At 35.4% G+C, this 19,387-nt stretch overlaps 1 protein-coding gene across 2 annotated transcripts; it reads left to right on the top strand.

The window, feature by feature from the left end:
* Window positions 1–1,153: 1,153 nt before the first annotated feature.
* LOC117111569 (gamma-aminobutyric acid type B receptor subunit 1-like) lies at window positions 1,154–18,979 on the top strand. 2 transcript variants are annotated; one of them, XM_033254519.1, is made up of 19 exons: window positions 1,154–1,305; window positions 4,209–4,629; window positions 5,489–5,626; window positions 6,418–6,588; window positions 6,852–6,953; window positions 7,904–7,969; window positions 8,558–8,752; window positions 10,073–10,217; window positions 10,429–10,538; window positions 10,722–10,785; window positions 11,014–11,097; window positions 11,924–12,074; window positions 12,324–12,456; window positions 15,403–15,513; window positions 16,496–16,618; window positions 16,872–16,986; window positions 17,655–17,872; window positions 18,029–18,145; window positions 18,250–18,979. In XM_033254519.1, the coding sequence occupies exons 2-19, from the start codon at window positions 4,240–4,242 to the stop codon at window positions 18,649–18,651; spliced, it is 2,835 nt and encodes a 944-aa protein (XP_033110410.1). In that variant the 5' UTR covers window positions 1,154–1,305; window positions 4,209–4,239; the 3' UTR covers window positions 18,652–18,979. The 2 variants fall into 2 exon arrangements, with proteins under 2 accessions (XP_033110410.1, XP_033110418.1); XM_033254527.1 differs by lacking the exon at window positions 6,418–6,588.
* Window positions 18,980–19,387: the final 408 nt, after the last annotated feature.

The raw sequence follows: 19,387 nt of genomic DNA on the forward strand, positions 1-19,387 counted from the left end.
ACTTAAAGTTATTAGTGATAAGGAAGTGGAGTTGTTTTTATTTTTTGGTCATGGAAATAATAAATGAACATAAAGCCCTGTCTACACTATCAAATTTAACGTGACAAATAAATATTATGTGCCCAAATTTGGGTGTAATGTGACATCGTCAGGCCCGATAATGGCATATAACACAAATTAGCCACGTACAGTTTGATATTGGAACTTTCGATTTGTGCGACGACGCGACGCTAGAACGGGATCACAACCGTCCTATTATACTTGGCGTCCTATGTTTCTCTGCATACGTAGATTTGGCCAAATTGCGTTCGATGAGGTGACCTAACGTTCTCGCATGCGCGGATGACTTTTACTGACGTAATTACGTTCTACGTCCTACCGTCGTCGTGCAATCGAAAACGCCCTAATGTGGACAGAAATTAAGACTGGGAGACTAAAACGTACGGTACACAAACGTTTAAATTCATCTGTAAACATTATGTTTCGAGTTGGCAAAAGAATCCGTAAATTTCGAACATATGGAAATCAATGTGCACAAGCAGAAGAAACCGTAGTCTAAGCCTTGATTATTAGGCTGTAATTAATCCACTCATCTATACGTCAAATTTGACATCGGATTTTATCCACAAGCTACAGGTCCACTAAATAAGGTGACATAAAGGCCAACTCAGACAGCGTCGTACGACGCAGCCCGACGCAATTTGTTGTTGCGTCGGGTCTGTGTGTTGGTGTTCGTCGGGGGCAGGCGTTTAAACATGTTTAATATTTCTCACGACGGCTCAAGACTGTCCCCGACGATAAATCGGGTCGGGCTGCGTAGGCCGACGCTTTCTGAGTTGGCCTTAAGAGCACTGGAACGTTTAGTTAGCGAGGATATAGATTCAGAAATGTTGACTTAGTTCCCTTTCAAAATCGAATTCTGAATTACTGTTACAAATTGTTTTAAAGCAAACAAATAACAATCCGAAGAAAAAAAATTGAAGAAAAAAACGATGTTGAAGAACCGTTGTGAATCTTGTTGTTCTTGTTATGCAATTATGAGCTGAATTCCAATAACAATACCATGCTTATAATCGAAGCCTATCCTAATTTGTAAGCTGTAATTGACGACTTTAAAGTTGCCATGGCAAAGTGGTGAGTATTATCAGGCATCGTATGACGTAATCCGTGGCATCATTTTATAAAGAAACGGGGTTTGATGAATGTTCATTGGTTTGTGATATCGTCTGCTCTCACAGTACACGGAGACGTTAAGTACACTTGAGAATGAGATGATCCGCATCGTTGGCACAGTCTTCAATTAAGGTAGGTGTGAGAGCTACTATTATTCTGTCCTATCTATTTTTACAGAGTTATTTTTGCATACATTAATATTATTATTATTATTATTATTATTATTATTATTATTATCATCTTCATCATCATCAACATTGATTTGATGTTGATGCCACAGTTTAAACGTGATTATAGCGCACCTCAGCAAACAAGTGTTTAAATCATTATAACATTTACGAACACTCTGAGCATTCACGATATTATTTAGTGGAATTACGTTATAAATTATGGTTCAACTTTCTGAATACCAAATTGCAACGTTATTATATCGTAAATTTTGTTAATTTGATTAGGTTATGTCAGAATATAACGTTAACAGCAGCATTTACGACGTTATCTAGTCGAAATTACGTTATAACGTGTTTATGGTTCACTTTTTCAATATCAAACTGATTGCTAAATGAGACCATGTATATTCAGCTCCGTATATGGAGGAGTGGAACAGATATTAGGATTAAGATGCTTGCCTCTAAGTCCTGGGTTCAAATTAGGTCTTAAATAAGATTTTTTACTCGTGATTTAAAAAGATTAAATTAATCATGTGTTTGTGATAATATTGAATTTGATATTTTTCATTGTATTTTTTCTTAATTTAAGTCTATTACATTCGAGTCTTTTAAATAATCTTTATTTTAATAATTTTGGATTTTTACTTATATTGTGTAAGTTTTTTTTCACTTTATATTTTATATTTCCATCCTGAAATTGGTGTTTACACTGTTGGATGTCCAATAACTAAATAAATAAATAAATAAGAATAACTGCATTCACATAGGCTGGCAATAAAACTTAGAAACACTAGATGTGTATAAGAGACAGGTCTACACTATCAAATTTAACGTGAAACAAGTCGACGGCATCACAATTGATAACAAAGCCGCTGAGATATGCAACTCCTTTAACCATTTCTCGTAATATTTGCTCCAGTCTTCCTCAAAATGGAGGTATACTCAAACCATCCCAATGCCACTACTTCCTTCCATGGTTTCTTAGGAACGCCGAATTCCAAATGTCATTTTCACCAAATATCATCGCCAAAAGTTAGTCAGGTTTTCAAAAAAGGAAACCTCCCACAACCCCCGTTGTAGGCAATTACCGTCCAGTTTCTCTTTCACCTTCATTTTCCAAAAATCCTTGAGAAGCTAATGCATCTAAGAATCTTAAGTTTTAATACCTGTGATTTATTCTCTGAATCCCAATCTGGATTCAGAGAGAAATAGTCTTTCCCATACTCTCTTAAACTCGTTGATTCTGTTACTGCTGCATTTGACAAATGAACGACATCACACTATTGGATTATTCTTGGACTGCTCCAAGGCTTTTGTTTCAATCGACTGTGCAATTCTCTTCTCGAAGCTCAGTCATTGGATAAGAGGAAAAGCCTTGGAGTGCCGGGTTCATATGTTATCTCTGTTTCAGAAAACAATTTGTTTTAATCAATAATTCATTTTTCACTTCATTTCATTTATTTTGCCGAAAACAATTACAATATAAAAAGATAAAGCAGCCGGAAAGACTATATAAAAAAAAAATCATCGGGACTCTATGATATTCATTTTGGTATCCCTCAAGGATCTTTACTTGGACCGGTACTTTTCAGTCTCTTCATAAATATTTTTTGCAGTTCTTTTAAGCGCCTCACTTTTATTTTATTTGCTGACGACTCCAACCTGTTTTTCTCTCACCGCAATGTTACTACCGTCCTTAACACAACAACGAACTCATTACAGTCACAAAGTGCATATCGTTTCACGTTAAACTTAGCCAAAATCCATTTTTATGCTTTTTAGTAGATCAAATTGTTCATTGCCTTGTGATGTTATTTTCAATGTTCTATAATTAGCCGTGTGGCGACAACAAATACCTGGGGGGTTACCGCCGACCAAAATCTCACTGCTAGCGGGATCATAAATTTAACATTTCCAAAACCATCTACGTAGACATTATCACCAAACTCCGCTCCATGTTCCCAAGTCCAATTGCCTGGGGCAACGCAGACAAGATTCATCTGAACAAAATCCGCCTCATTCAAAAAAGGGCAATCGGTTCTATTTTTGGAGTTGGATGGCGCGACCACATTTTTTTGTTGATATTTTTGTTAACCTTGGGCTATTTGATATTTATGATTTATTTAAGTTTAATATTTGTTGTTTTATGTTCTTCGTCAACACCTGCTCCGTCCCCAAACTCCCTAATGAAAGAGTTCTCCAAGAACCACCAAATTTATTATACTTATCATACCAGACAATCTTCACAATTCCATCACACTCGCCCTCGAACAGTCACATGGGCAAACTCAATCTTTGCCCTTGGTGCTATTGCATGAAATAAGCTATACCCCACCTTCCATAACACAATCAGCATTTTCACGTTTAAAAAATCTCAGAAAATTCATTCCTATCAAGATAACACATTTATTTGCACATATTTTGCACAGTATTTTAGCAATGCGTACTTATTATTTACAAGCTGGATTCCTGTAAGTAGGCCTAACGCTATTTGCGTAGATTTTCAACATCTCTATTATTGACTGCAAATGAAATTTTGAGCCACTTTATACACATTATCAAAATTGCTGATGGGATGTAAACTGGCTTACTGTGTATCTAAAAGCAAGTTGTAATTATAATTTTAGCTGTATCGAGGATAAATAATTTTCAATAATTAGGGCAGTCACAGCAAAGGATGACACACCTACAATTATCACATTAAATATGGTTGAATATTGTACTCATCTTCTTCGGCTAACCATCATGAATTATCCATCCGCTTTGGCTGTGAGGCACTGCCTATAGTTCAGTTAAACAATGCATGGCCTACATATTGAATTTGGGTCGAATTAAGCAACAGTTACTCTGATGTTATTCTTGCAGAATCAAAAGAAATCTCCATTTCTAAATCAAAATGTGGATAAAAAGCATACAATACACATTTGTAATGGTGACAATTTTGTTGAGAATTTCGGATAGCGTCGGACAAACTTTGACGTCAGAAATGTATACATTTTCTACCATTTTAAATATCATTGAGGAGGACAGCACTCAATTCACAACATACAGGCCTGCGTACGATAAGACAAGTGAGGGAGCAGCTACAGCAACAGCTCAATATGAAGATAATAACGATGGTGATGTCATCGATTTGAACCTAATGGGGTTCTTCCCGGTGACTGGAGAGAGCTTTTCTCGTGGAAAGAGTTACTATATTGCTGCAGATATGGCGTTACGCGACGTCAACGCAAGAACGGATGTATTAGGTGGATACAGACTTCAGCTCAACTGGCGAAATACACAGGTAAACAATTCATATTAAATTATGCTGATATAATTTTAATTGTGTACATTTTAAATGCATAAATTAACAACACAAATGTTACTTAAATTAGATGTAAAACGTTTATTTATAAAAATCCACATGCTCAATATTTAATTCAGCAAACACATTTTTCGTAAGAATGAAGAAAGATTTATACTATACACTTTATAATTATTCTTTAGGGGCAGCCGTATGGTCCCATTCTATAAAATGTTTAGCTAATAATTATAACGACGTCAATGGGTGGCTGCCCGATTACATATTTTGAGTTAACTAGGTATTACATTGTTTTCCGTCATTGAATAAAAATTACAATTTCCATCCAATTCGGTGTTGGTTTATTTTTCTCGTCCTGTACACGCCTCATGAGGAAAGATGAATCACATGTCGCGGGAGCGGTAGGCCTATTGTTTAACGAATTATTAATTCATTATGGCCGAAAGCATTATTGTGGTACATTATTATTCCTTCGTAGACGGTAAAGAATAGCTAGTACAATAATAGGCTTGTTTTGTAATAATTCTTGATTTACTATCGATTTGTTGATACTAATAAAAATAACGAGAAATATAACGGTTCGGTTGACGATGTTGATGACGATAGGTATAAGAATGATGAGGATAAGGATAGCGTCAACGACGACGAAGATGATATTGATGCTAATGATCGATAATTATGATGATGATGCCGATTATGATGATGATGATGATAATGATGATAAAGATGATAATTCCCATGATTCTGATGAAGACTTGAAGGAATAATGAATAGCAAACGTACAATATGTTTGCCTTATCATATTCTGATCTTAATTATTTATTTGTTCGCCAATTTGTAGTGTAATGCTGGCATTGGTACCAAATCACTTTTCACATTTATCAACTCCAGTACAACCTACATTATGGTACTTGGTACCGGTTGCTCCGTGGTTGCTGAACCAGTATCTATGGCAGCCGATTTGTGGAACCTTTTACAGGTAAGTACGTTTTAAACTACTAGAAATTAAGACTTAGCAACTTTGTGAAAACGACAACGAAAAGGAAAACGTGATTATCATTTGTCATTTGTGCCTAAAATATTCTTGACAATAATACTTCACGAGCTGAATATAATCCTTGATTCATGCAAAAAAACGGCATGAACCACCTACGTTGTAACAGATATGCTATTATAGGGGAAGAGTTGTCTAAACATTTGATGCCACGTAACGGTATTCGTATGTGTTTTCGTAAACTCATAGCTACTACTACTATCTACTACTACTTGTTTTACATGTAAGGTGATATTATCATCATCATCATCGTTATTATCATCATCATCATCATCATCATCGTTATTATCATCATCATCATTTAATCACCATCATCATCATCATCATCATCGTTATTATCATCGTCATCATCATCATTAAATCACCATCATCATCATCGTTTATTATTATAATAAATGATGATGGTGATTTAATGATGATGATGATAATAACGATGATGGTGATGATGATGATGATGATGATGATGGTGATGATGATGATGATAATATCACCTTCATGTAAAACAAGTAAGGTGATATTATCATCACCATCATCATCATCATCATCATCGTTATTATCATCATCATTAAATCACCATCATCATCATCGTTTATTATTGAAAAGTGAGAAGTGTGAGAGAAGATTATAAATACACGTATGTTTTATTATGAATAAGTGATGTATAGAAAACACTCTGGTTTCATGGATAAAATAGATAGCATGCATATCTTCAAAAGGTATCCTATGGGGCATCAAACCCAGCACTGAGTAACCGCAAAAAGTACAAGTCCTTCTTCCGAACCTGCGCTTCAGACACCATCTTCAACTACGCACGACTGGCCATGATCAGATTATTTGGGTGGAAAAAGGTTGCAACGCTCCACGAGAATCAAGAATTGTTTTCAACAGTACGTAAAATAATGCATGCTTATTTTTCTCTTAATGGGAGAACTTGAGGACATCTCTCTCACTTTGAAAATGGCGACGCGTGTAACCGGTGATGGAGTAAAACACCATGAATCATCTACGTGGACGTTACGCCATTAGTCTTGATCAATTTTAACTCTTGTATAATCGAAGTTTATTTATAGGCCTATTCATGTCAATTATACATGTTTCCCTCTCTCTCTCTATCTCCCCCTCTAACTCTCTTTTTCATTTATTATTTTAGTCAATCAATCGATTTGGATCGCTATTATCTGAAGCAAATATTACACTAATTACATCTGAGAGCTTTGCAATTGATCCTGCCGAGCAGATACGTAATCTCAAGGTTGGTTTCTGTATTCATTACGTTTGTAATTGTGCTTTCTAGTAAATATTCCATCCATTGGAAAGCAGATTATGAAGTAATCAAGAGAATGTCATTAAGTGGATGACTCAGTGACGTATGATGTGATAATTTACTCGCGCGCGTGGCACACAGTCCATTTCACCTGATGCATGCTTCAAATAATAACTAGCTCCACTCACTGTAGGCCTATTTGCAGCCAATGGGAGCGTTCAGTAGGGCCATGTTTACATTTCACATTTTTTTTTAAACAATGGCAGTAATCAACTGGTTCGTTTCGTTGACAACGATATTTCGTTTAGTATTATTTATTTTTCGACTGGTTCGTAAAATAGACTTCGTTGACAAAAGTCAACATAAACCAGAGTGCGTTAATTTCGTTAATTTACCAATAAGTTATCCACGTGACCAAAACAAACGATGCCGATTGATCAGTTTAGCAACAACGTTTGCTATTAATAGGCCTATAATTTAGATTAAAATTAATAAAACTAATAATTAAAATAAATTAATTTAATTTTAATTTAATTAAAATAATAATTTCAATATTTACCCACATAATGTCAAAAAATAATTATAGGCTAACAAAATTCAAAAACTGCATGAAAACATTTTTTTTTAACGAAAAACATATCGGCCCAAGCAACATTACATTTAGCGTGTCACGGTATACGTAGCTATTTTGTTTTGCCGAGTACCGTATTTACCAGTTTTCTATTCGTCTGATCATCTTTGTTAAGATAGGACTTTACCACTGCACAGGTAGGAACGAAGAACGACCTTATGGCCATACGACCTCTCGAATACGGCCAAAAGGTACATTCACATTAGAAATCCCAACATTTCAAGGTAATACAGTAATGATATTTCTGAGCAACAAAACATTATAAGATCATTATTTTCTACCTATATTATAATGATATTCATTATAGGAAACGGAAGCGTGGATTATTTTTGGAAATTTCTATGAAAACATGGCAAGAAGGGTATTCTGTGAGGTAAGTTGCTTTCCTTCGTATATCTGACTGGATTTTTATGAAGTTTTAGCTTATTGTAACTTAGCAATAAAACATTGTAAACGTCTGAACAGAACTAAATGCAATATTGTCACGGTAACAAGACAATGTATATCAATTTTATCAATACTTACTCACATCAAAGTGTTTGTACCGTATTTTACATGTCATCGCATCACGTACATCAGCATTTAAGACTACCTATGCCATTTTTATGTCGTAACTAGGTTCACATTCCAAAGCTTATTAAATAAATAAGTAGAATAGCCTATAGTTTGCGAGTATAATATTTATACTGTCACTGGGTATAGCAAATAATATTATTATAAAACATGTACATCAGCATTTAATAGATTACCTAAGCCATTTTAATGTCGTAACAGTTCAGTTTCTCCATAGCTTCTTCTAAATAAGCTGTATTCAATTCAACAATCATAAAGAGCCTTGCGAGTATAATTTACTATCTATATCAGGGTGAGCAAATATTATTATAAATAGGGCCTATAACTGTTATATAATGTTACAAAACGTCTATATATTTTTTCTTTTTTCAATGACCATTGTTATTAGGTGTACAAAGAAGGTCTTTATGGAAGAAACTACGCTTGGTTTTTGCTGGGGTGGTACAAGCCACGTTGGTGGGAGGAACCAGACGACTCCATAAGTTGTACACCTGAGCAGCTATTCAAGGCGGTCGAGGGCTACTTTTCAACCGAAGATCTGCCACTGAGTGTGCATCCAGAAGATGTTACAGTTTCTGGACTTGTAAGGGTGTTTGCTTTTGTTCATTCATTATACAGTCTCCCCTACAATTCGAGACCTGGTACTGGTATGGGCATTTATAATGCGCCTTTTTCCTTTGCGGTTTTAAAGCGTAAGTCTCATAGTTCAGGGGAAAAAACAGGCAGCATGTCCTACCTACAGCCTTAAAACACGAAATCACGAACACGTCAACTATATTGTCAAACAATTAACAACAAAAGCACAACACAAAACGTACAACAGACCCAACACTCAGAAAAGTAATAATTGGAGGTACTAGGCGAACAAGTGTGACAACCCTTTGGAACACGAACATTTAAATGTCTCTAGTAAGAGGGTTTCTGTGTGTTAAAAGATTGAAGATTGCTATTTGGTTTTTTATTAAAAGGTGTCTTGGAATTAGAGGCGTCTTGAATTGGAGGGTACATGTCTACATGTGGAATATACGTTTCATATATGACATTGTGATGTTTTTGTATTATATTTATTATAAGTTGGTAAATTGAATATATGCATGTGATGTTTTTGTTTCGTGGATCCTGCATGTTTTTGAATGCCCTCTATACTATATGATAGTTTCATGACACCTTACGTAACATGTCAAATTGAGTCATATTTTCACTGAATATGTACCGGTACTCGCGGCTAGATTGTATGTATTAAATCTCTTCACTTATCTCTTTATTGCTAAGACCTTCTCTCACAGAGAGATCTGATATACAATTGAAAATATGACCATCCCGACTAACAATGTTACGTTATAAGAATAATTTTACATTTTGATGCTGAAAACGTTACTTTTAGAACCATTATGTATGTATTTATAACATAATTTCACAACTCCGTAATCTTAATTCCTACAACGTTGTGTGAACGTTATTTTGTAACATACCAAACCACGGTATAAGAACGTTTTGTGTTTGCTGGGATGTAGCTCCTATCGTTCATGTTCAGTTTATTAGGCCAAATATTTGTCTCTTATACACATCTAGATGTGTATAAGAGACAGGTTGCTTTCCTTCGTATATCTGACTGGATTTTTATGAAGTTTTAGCTTATTGTAACTTAGCAATAAAACATATATATATATATATATGTATATATATATATATATATATATATATATATATAGGCCTATACAATATGTTTCCACTGAACTCAAACATGACTGCTCTCTGTATCAATTTAATTATTAACACGTTTTAAAATATATTTCAGCAACAATTGTGTTTGTCATAAAGCAATAGACCATGTGACTGTTGTATTTTTTTATATTTGACAATAAAGTGTTCATGAAGTTTTACTTTCAAACCCTTTTTCTAGACACCTAACGAATACCAAGCATCGTACTTAAACTACTCGGCAAGGGAAGGCTCTGACGATATCAATAATCTTGCTTCGTATGCATATGACGCTGTTTGGAGCATCGCCCTCGCTCTTAATAAAAGTATCCAACTTTTGGAAAAAGGTAAATCGCAATTCTAATAAAGACTGGCTTCCATAAAAAATCGTACATGCTATCATGTACTCCACTGCGACGCTGATAATTTCGGAGTAATGACGTACAAAATGTATCTCTTGTGTAGATCTTGTATTAAATAAAACCAAGCGTTCAGATAAAACAGAACAAATGTATATTTGTTAATATTCATTTTTGTCAATTCTTATTCAACATATAGATGCAAATAATACAACGCCTCAAAAACTGAGTGAATTTACATACGGAAACGCCAAGATGCGTAACGTGTTCATGAAAGCAATGGAAACTATTGAGTTTAAGGGCATCTCGGTCTGTATTTCTATTACATCAATATTTTAATAAAATTAGTATATGGTTTTTGATCAATAATCGATCAAACTAGGCCTATTTATTATTTTTTTATCAACAAATCAATCAATCAATTAATTAATTAATCAATTATGTATGACTATGTTGACTTTTCCTGTTAAATAAGGCCTAATGTTTCAACAGGGCCCTGTTAGTTTCACGAAAACCGGTGATCGGGAAGGTCTTATTGGACTTCGGCAGATGCAAGGTAACAAATTATCTGTTATTATTATTATTGTTATTATTGTTATTGATATTATTATTATTATTATTATTATTATTATTATTATTATTATTATTAGGCCTATTATTTCTATTTAGACCTATTATTAGACCTATTATTATTATCATTATCATTATTATCATTATTATTATTATTATTATTATTATTATTATTAATATTATTATTTGTTTCTATATTCATAATCATCAACAGGAGGAGAGGATGTTAGCATTGGGAGATATGAGCCGCAGACCGATACACTGACACTGGATGGCTACGCCCCTATCATTTGGCAAGGTTGAGTTCTTTGACCTTATTTGCTGTTGAACAGTCTATGTTGACTCATCTAATATATACATATAGTTTATTTGCCTGGTAACTGAAGAAATTAATAACAATATTTGAATTTACTATTTTGGTGTAACTAATTTTGGTTTAAAATTTCAAGGAAACAATGTGTTTTATTCTTTAATTAACAGACTTTAAGCATACCAATTGTATACGATTTGAACGGTGTTCTTAGTCTTCAATTTTACCACACACTATCTTTAAATTAACAGTCAATAGGTTCGTGGTTTAGACTGTCCTGCGTCCAAACTTCTGTGTTTGTTGAATATAATCAATTTGAATCTGGCACAATCCATTCGTGAATCTCCATCTGTGGAGATTTTTAAACTGAGACTTAAACGTCACATTTTCAGTTCCGTTTATTATTTTCTGTATGTCTTTTACTTTTCTGTTTTTTTCTCTCTCTCTCTCTCTCTCTTTTTTTTCTGTTACCTGCCATTCGTATACCGTTTTCTCAATTTGTTTCCTTTTTCCGGGCACTCCCTCAAATTGGCCCATTGATACTTTGGATTGGATTGAATACGCGTATTTTCATATCTGGACTACGAATGTGTGTCCGTCACTAGAATTAAGTACTTATTTTTAATATATGTAAGTATTCCAATTTCCTCTTTCATTAGATTTCAAGGATCTAATCCGGCTTAAAAAAAATGGTTGTCTTAAATTTCATTGGGGAGTTTTCTGTGAATATAATCAGTTAGGATAAGATCTTATCAACTTTAATTATTATTTCGCTCATACTTAAACCATTAATTCTTGCTATTTCATAATATAGGCGGCAGTCCACCCAAAGACAGCATTCTAAATAAATATTCTTCGAAGCATATTTCCTCCACCTACTTCTACATCTTCACTATTTTATCAAGTTTTGGCGTCGTACTTGTCACCATCTGCGCTATGTTTCTCATCTGGTATTGGAAACGCGAGTAAGTGAATCATTTGTCATCAAGAATGGGCGCCCACCATGGCAGCAAATAAGTTCCACGAAGTGGGTTAAAATATTTAAACAAAAACATTACGTTTTCATTTGAAGGGAATTAGTTCCGCATTCTGGGATTTAGTTCCGTATTGTCATCTTTCGCACCCCAGACCAAACCAGCCTAAGCCCATTTCAAGCCATTTTAATATATGATAATGACGGTACCAATAACAAGGTATTTTTTTTTCATTTATAGTCTCATCCAGAAGTGCACGCCAGTGTTCCATCTGGTGTTCTTGGTTGGATGTACTCTGCTCTATCTCGCAATCATCATGTTCAGTCTCGACGGTGGACGTATTGCTATCGACTCTCTTGCAACATGGTGCACTGTAAGTTGTACAACTTCATATATATATATTAAATGTCACTCTACAATTCAAAACCTCTCTAATTCGAGAACACTTTTATTCAAAGTACCAACTAACGACCTATCTTTTAACACTGAGCTCACCATCTAATATGGTGAGACCCTTCTAATTCGAGACCAAGACCAACTTTATTGAAGTGACAAAATACCAATTGAAGAACACATTTGGAAATAAAATTTAACATTAACCGATATATTTTCATAAGTTCATCCATTATAACCTTAGATTTCTAAAGTGTATTTTCTTTTTATCTTTTGTGCGTTTTTTTTTTTTTTTTTTTAAAAGCTAGTTTTTGAAAAGAAAATGAATGTGAATAATGATAATCATAGCCGTCGGAAGAATTTTGTAAGCGCTAAGGGGGGGGGGGGAACTAAACAAATTTGGTTTTTAAATTGACCCGCTACCACTAACCACGGATACAGGATTCTAAAGTTAGTGGAGTCTGAGAGCATATCCATCCCAACCCCCACCATGGTTGGTGACATAGTTACCAACCTGAGAAATTTGGTATGCGTGACTACACCAGTTGGCTGGGAGGAGAGGGGGTTCAGGGGCGGAGTCCCGGTGGAGGTCGGGTTTGGGTCACATACGGTAATCAACGGTTGGTTGTGACCGCATGGACCTCATTTTACTAAGTGCGTGGTTGGCTGAGTTATTTTGGTAGAAAAAGAAATTTTCTCGGTGAATTGATTCTCGAACGAGATAACGAAAGCTCTCTAATGACTCAAGTTACTGCATGACCGTTTTTATATTTTTAATAAAACCAGTTTCTTTCCATTTTAAATACATTTTCCCATGAATTCGTAATAATTCGTTATCACACACAAACTTGTGCTAAATGCGTGACAAATGTATGATCACGCATGTGTTTCCGCAAAATACGTGTTTCACCCAAGATATTGAAATGCGGAACCGTCCCGAACGATGCGAGACACGTGGTAACTATGACGGTGAACAACATCTGAATGTCCGAAAATAGGTGATGACAACCTATAGAGCCGCTACCCCTTCCCATCAAATGCAATCACAAGATTTAAAGTTAGCATGGAGGTCTATTGTATTTGGAAATATGACATCTGGATACCCGAAAATAGCAGCTGGCAAACCTGTAGATCCTCAGCCCTCCCTATCCTGATCTACATTGAAAGAAACGAGATTTTAGTGGGGACTAGAGTTCATACCCTGCTCAGCCCCACCGTGGACCAATACACACAAATGTAGGTCTCTTTCAAAAATGATAAACTGTTGAAAATTTAATTTCTACCAGTCAGTGCCATAAATAGACGAATAAATTAAGTTGCTTATTCCTGCAAGAGTAAGAAACACGAATACATTATAATACAATGAATAATTATGCCTTTTTTCCCCATTTTTTTTGGTTTGGATGCACGTATATATTTACACAACATGCGATGTATTGTGAAATATAATCAATATGCAACTAAATATAGCATGCGTTATGTATTTACAGGTTGCAGCATGCTATGTATTATGAAATATGCCTACAAATTATGAATACCGTAAAGTGTCGAGTGCTGATAACATTTTAATTACACTTATACCGGTACTTGCAAAATTCGGCCTGAAGCATTAATATTTTTTATCACGCCCTAGATGAGTTGTACTATCACTTGTATTGTTAAAAGTTGTTTAATTAAGTGCTCTGTTATGTTCATTCTAGGCGTTACATCGATAATTACACTTTAATTTTAGTCAATTCTCGGTTTATTGATGGCAGACAGACCATGCAGGTATACATCCATGGACAGATCTAAGCCTATAAGGTGATAAAGGCATACCCAACAGAGCACTAATATTCAAGGGCGATCCAGCTTTTTTTTTTTTTTTTTTTTTTTTTTTTTTTTTTTCTCTCTTTTTTTTTTGCACTACGACCAACCCCTACTTCGGTAGTTCTGATAGTAACATATATATCAATGACATGTTTGGAATTGATATTTAATATATATTATCGCCGCTTTTGCATCGGACTTGAACTTAGTTTTATTGAATCTCCACCCCATACAAACATGGACACACCACAATCGTCCGACGCCACGACGATGTCGTCGGACTGAAGATAGTAGTTGTACAAATCCAAACGAAAGTATAGTAATGTGATTGCCAGTTCCTAATATTGTGGTCTAAAAGTATAATTTGGGCAATTCTAAACCATAAAATCACTCTATATGAACTCCACCAGTGAATTTTGTACCCGAGGCCCCTATGGTTAAGGGTCCCGGTCCACTGAACCGCAGGTAGTTATGACATTCCTCCTGCTCAAAATATCAGTTGGCAATTGTAGAGTCTATCCTGGGTAGACAAGACATTTCAAGTTATTTGGGGTATTATATTTATACCTACCTGACCACGGTGGCCTGATATGAAAGCATTTTCAAAACATGGCATTTCTAGATGCCCAGTAGCAGCTGGCAACCTTCAAACAGCTCCCCCTATTTCAACCTCATGCAGGGGCAGATACAGGATTTAAAGTTAGTGGAAGTCTAATCAGGGTCGGCCAGACAAATTGGCCGAATAGTGAAATGTTTATATTTATACCTCTAAAAATTTTGAAAATCAGTCTGAAAAAATTAAAGATTGTCAAAAAAGTTGAAATGTATAGGCAATACACAAAAACAAGCAAATGATGGAGTTTTGTTTAAATATATATAACCATGGAGGAAAAAGGAAAATAAGAAAATAGGAAATATGAAGACGACGATGTTAGTGACAATGGCAATGACGATAGCAATGATGGTGATAATGATAATGACGGCGACGATGATGATACCAACGACGATGAGTTTGAGAATGAGGAAAAGATGTTGATAATGACAATGCTAGTGATGATAACATGTTTTATTAAACCAGCATTATTAATATATGCATATCCTTGTTGTCTTAATGAAGATACGGGCTTGGGTGTTGGCGGTTGGCTTTTCCTGTGCTTACGGAGTGTTGTTCAGCAAGATATATCGAGCACATTCAGTTTACACATCCAAACTCAATCCATGGATGCCGGTGAGTCTTTCTCATATAAATAGTATGTTGGAAAAATACAATCAATGATTATGAAAATATATACGAATGAATACTACTGTTCTACAATGGGCCCTAAATTCGTTGTAATCAAAATGTGGAACAACAGTCTGCAAATCAATAAAAACTGCACGTTTTTATGTGTCTCATTTGAAGACTATAGTTTATTTCAGGAAAAGCAGAAAACCAGCAGTCGCCGGAAGGACATAACTCGATGCTGTTTGCTCTATAGAGCAATTTAATATTTAAATTTAAGTTTTGATGGAATTTATGGGCAAGTCATAGATATTTGGCACAAAAACTTGAAAAAGATGACAGCAGACTCAATCCCATGACACGCATGGAGAGCTCTTATTGAATTTAATGTTTCCATTTCCATTTTCAATGTGCTTTGTAGAAGCGGTTGGTGCATCGATTGTGGCTTGGACACCCAACCATGAGGTCAGCGGTTCGAAAATTAGAATTCTCGCTGTGCAAGTCGCTTGTGTCCTTGGGCAAGGCACTTTACGTTTTTCTCTCTCTACCCAGGAATATGAATGAGCACCTGGTAGAATGTGTCATTGACTGTACTAGTTTCGTACGCTAAAAAAGTAGCGAACGACTAGGGATACTCCCCAGGGAGCAGAAAAAGTTAATTGTATGTTAATCCAGTGACCAGGGGTAATAACGCTCGCGCCTTTGATCATTAATTTGAAATTGGCGCCTTAAGAATGCAGCATTTTAATTGGCGTGTGAACAAATAGGCCTACAGTAAAGCCGGGCACCCACTGCGTCCTTCGGCCGATGAATCCAACTCCCTGTGACGATCAGTCTGAACGGACCATTATTAAAAATGATCCGTTGCACGTGCGTCGTGACGTTGCGTTCTCCATAGAATCGCGTCGGCCGCAGTGAGTGCGACACTAGTCCTATTAATTAGTATTACGTAACTTACTAATGTTGATTTTATTTTTTAAACCTATAGGGTTCACATTGTGGTCACATGATCAAAACTGTGTTGTTTTGTTTAGTGTTTGACGTCATCGTGTTGGTTGTGTGGATGGTTCGATTCCCGATGGAAGTTGTAATTGAAGAGACAGATTCTATTGTGAGTAACACTTCTGTGTTTGTGGCACCTTCTAATAATATTTTTTGTTAATATAGTGAATAATAATAAATTAATAATAACATTAATAATAGCATAATGATAATAATGATCATGATAATGATGGTGATAACGATGATGATGGTGATAATGACAACGCCGCCGATGATGACGACTGCGTGACGGCCGAAATGATAATGATGTGTATGTGTCAAATAACTGACGATATTTTTATCATTTCTATATTTTTTTCTAGCTCGATACGTATACTAACATAAGAACGATAAGTCAAGTAGAATTTTGTACAAAAGGAACTTCGTCGTACTTTGTTGCTGTTTTCTATGTCTTTAATGGACTTTTACTACTACTCGGTATGTAAACCTCCGTTTCATTTGCATTGGTAGATGGGGTTAAGACGATTTAAAAAGTATCTACTACCATTCTCCTCAGCATCATTATACCATAATACATTTAATCCTATTATCATCATCACTTATATATCATTATTATTTACTTTTGTTACGGTATCTTAGATTAATGGTAATGGTAATCGACATATAGCGCCTTACTTATTAAGAACCGTCTCTGGAGGAAAACAATTGTTTGAATATCTAAAAACGGGAGGGGGAGGAGAGGTGTGACCGCCCTTTTTACACATTTTTTCCAGTTTTTAAATATTAAAAAATCTGTTTCTCATTCACCGTTCCCTGGTTTTTCGTCAAACAACTTTTTCCTGTCTTCGAAAAATCAGTTCTACAACATATCAAACATTTGTTTGTTTCCTCCGGAGCCTGACTTTAAGGAAAATGACAAGGAAAATAAGGAAACTAACCCATGAAATATCCCAAAACAATCAGTCAATTAACCAGATAATCATATTAAAACGAACCAGTATCACTGCACCCTTCTCCAGCAATTTGAGACACGTGGCCAGCTAGCTGGAACAGTTATATTGTTAATGCTGCTATTAGTGTTGTTGTTTTATTATAATTATTAATTGTTAATATCATTATAAGCATATATGTGTGCTTCTTTAAAGGTTCCTTTTTATCATATGAAACACGTGATCTGAAAATTTTGAATTTGAACGACACTTTTTTGAACGGAATCGCGATCTACGTCATACTGACGCTGAGCATCGTCTGCGCATCCTTATCGTACATTTTGGAGCAGGAACCAGAACTTGCATACGTCATCATTGCCTCACTCACGTGGCTAGCAACAACTATGTCGGTCCTTTTGATGTTTGTTCCTAAGGTAATAATAGTGTTATAAAGTTTTTAGTTTTGTTACTATCTATTGGTTAAATGACTCGTGAGATGACGTGTTAATTAATCCTGAGTGCTTATTCACAATACCTTCAAAATAATTACAAATTTAAATTGATAAGCAACTTGTGTTTTACTTTGTCAGGTCATATCTCTCCGTGGTACCTTCGATATTCGGAATCTCTTTGAAACGAAATCAGACGAGCAAGTATTCGAAGAAGAGGCCGACACAGAGACGAAACTACGTTATAGAATCGCTGACGTAAGATTAAGAATAAAACGAATACTTTTCATGCGTATATTTCTATGATTTTAAAGATCACTACCATACACATCATTCATTAATTATTTATGGGTTTTTTTCAGGTGGACAGAACAATTGAAAAATTAAAAAAGCAGATCGCCAGAAACGTCAAGTTCGGTACTTATGCTTCGATGCCCGGTGCGTGTAGTGTGTGGTGTTGCGGACATCATGTAGGATGTACATTGGTCGCTGGTGGAGGCAGACGAGCCGACATTAGCGCCGATACTCACGTACTCAAAAACGCACGAGCAGGCCACGACAACAACGCGTATGTACCTGACGATGACATCGTTATCAGGTCTGAGGAGCAGACAGTTGACGAGACAGGGAAAGTCATTGGTCGTGTTCGGGTAGAGGAAGCCATTTTCACAAGTTCTATAGTAGGAGAAACGACAACAACGAATTTTACATGCGAAACTTTCGAAAATGGTGTCAATGAACACGATGATACAACACACCTTTAAACAGTAACAAGCGGCTACGCCGGCCAAGTCATATCAATGAATTGCCTGTTTATCAATGCCTACTTATCAAATATTATCCAAGTTTGATTAGGTCTATACTGAATATTACCAAAACAAAAAAAAAAAAAAAAAAAAAAAAAAAAAAAAAAAAAAAAAAAAAAAAAACACTACAAAATGCACTTACAGGAGAAACAGTTTTTATTACGTAGTAGGTGGGGCAGAGTATCGATTTTCTGACCATATATTTTATCATTGCGGTTAGCCTTAGCTTCTTATTTATTGAAGATGTTTCATTTACTTTGGATTAAACAATGTCCAATAACAATGATTAATGTCCAAGTTTAATTTTGCGTTATAATATTTTTGTAGTTAAATAATAAAAAGGGACATTTTTTTTAAAGAACCATAAACACTGTTCTTGTAATTCCTAAATAACGTTTCATGCAACATTTATAAAGACGTGTGTTTGAACTTTTCTGGAATAACCTAAACATACAAATCACGAATGTTCACCTGGAATGTTATCGTGTTGTGTTTTGCTGGGATATCTACTTTAAAGGGAAAAATTCAGCCCCAATTGTCTACATTGTCTTGGGACCTATCTGGGTATATAAATAAACAATATTACTCTACACAGGTGGTGCCAGCATGATGTAGGGAGGGCATCCACCCACCGTCGACTGGCCTGGACCAGTGGTGGGAGTTTTCACCTCGTCGGACAATGCCACGATGAGGT

Source organism: Anneissia japonica, unplaced genomic scaffold (assembly GCF_011630105.1).
Source record: "Anneissia japonica isolate Jap-2015-1 unplaced genomic scaffold, ASM1163010v1 scaffold351_len699533_cov169, whole genome shotgun sequence".
Taxonomy (NCBI): Eukaryota; Metazoa; Echinodermata; class Crinoidea; order Comatulida; family Comatulidae; genus Anneissia; species Anneissia japonica.

Bases quoted from the DNA above. Each gene is read 5' to 3' on its own strand.
- LOC117111569 (XM_033254519.1), top strand. From the start codon at position 4,240: ATGTGGATAAAAAGCATACAATACACATTTGTAATGGTGACAATTTTG. The intron at 15,514-16,495 runs GTGAGTCTTTCT...TTAAACCTATAG, and splicing joins AACTCAATCCATGGATGCCG to GGTTCACATTGTGGTCACAT. The intron at 16,619-16,871 runs GTGAGTAACACT...ATTTTTTTCTAG, and splicing joins TTGAAGAGACAGATTCTATT to CTCGATACGTATACTAACAT.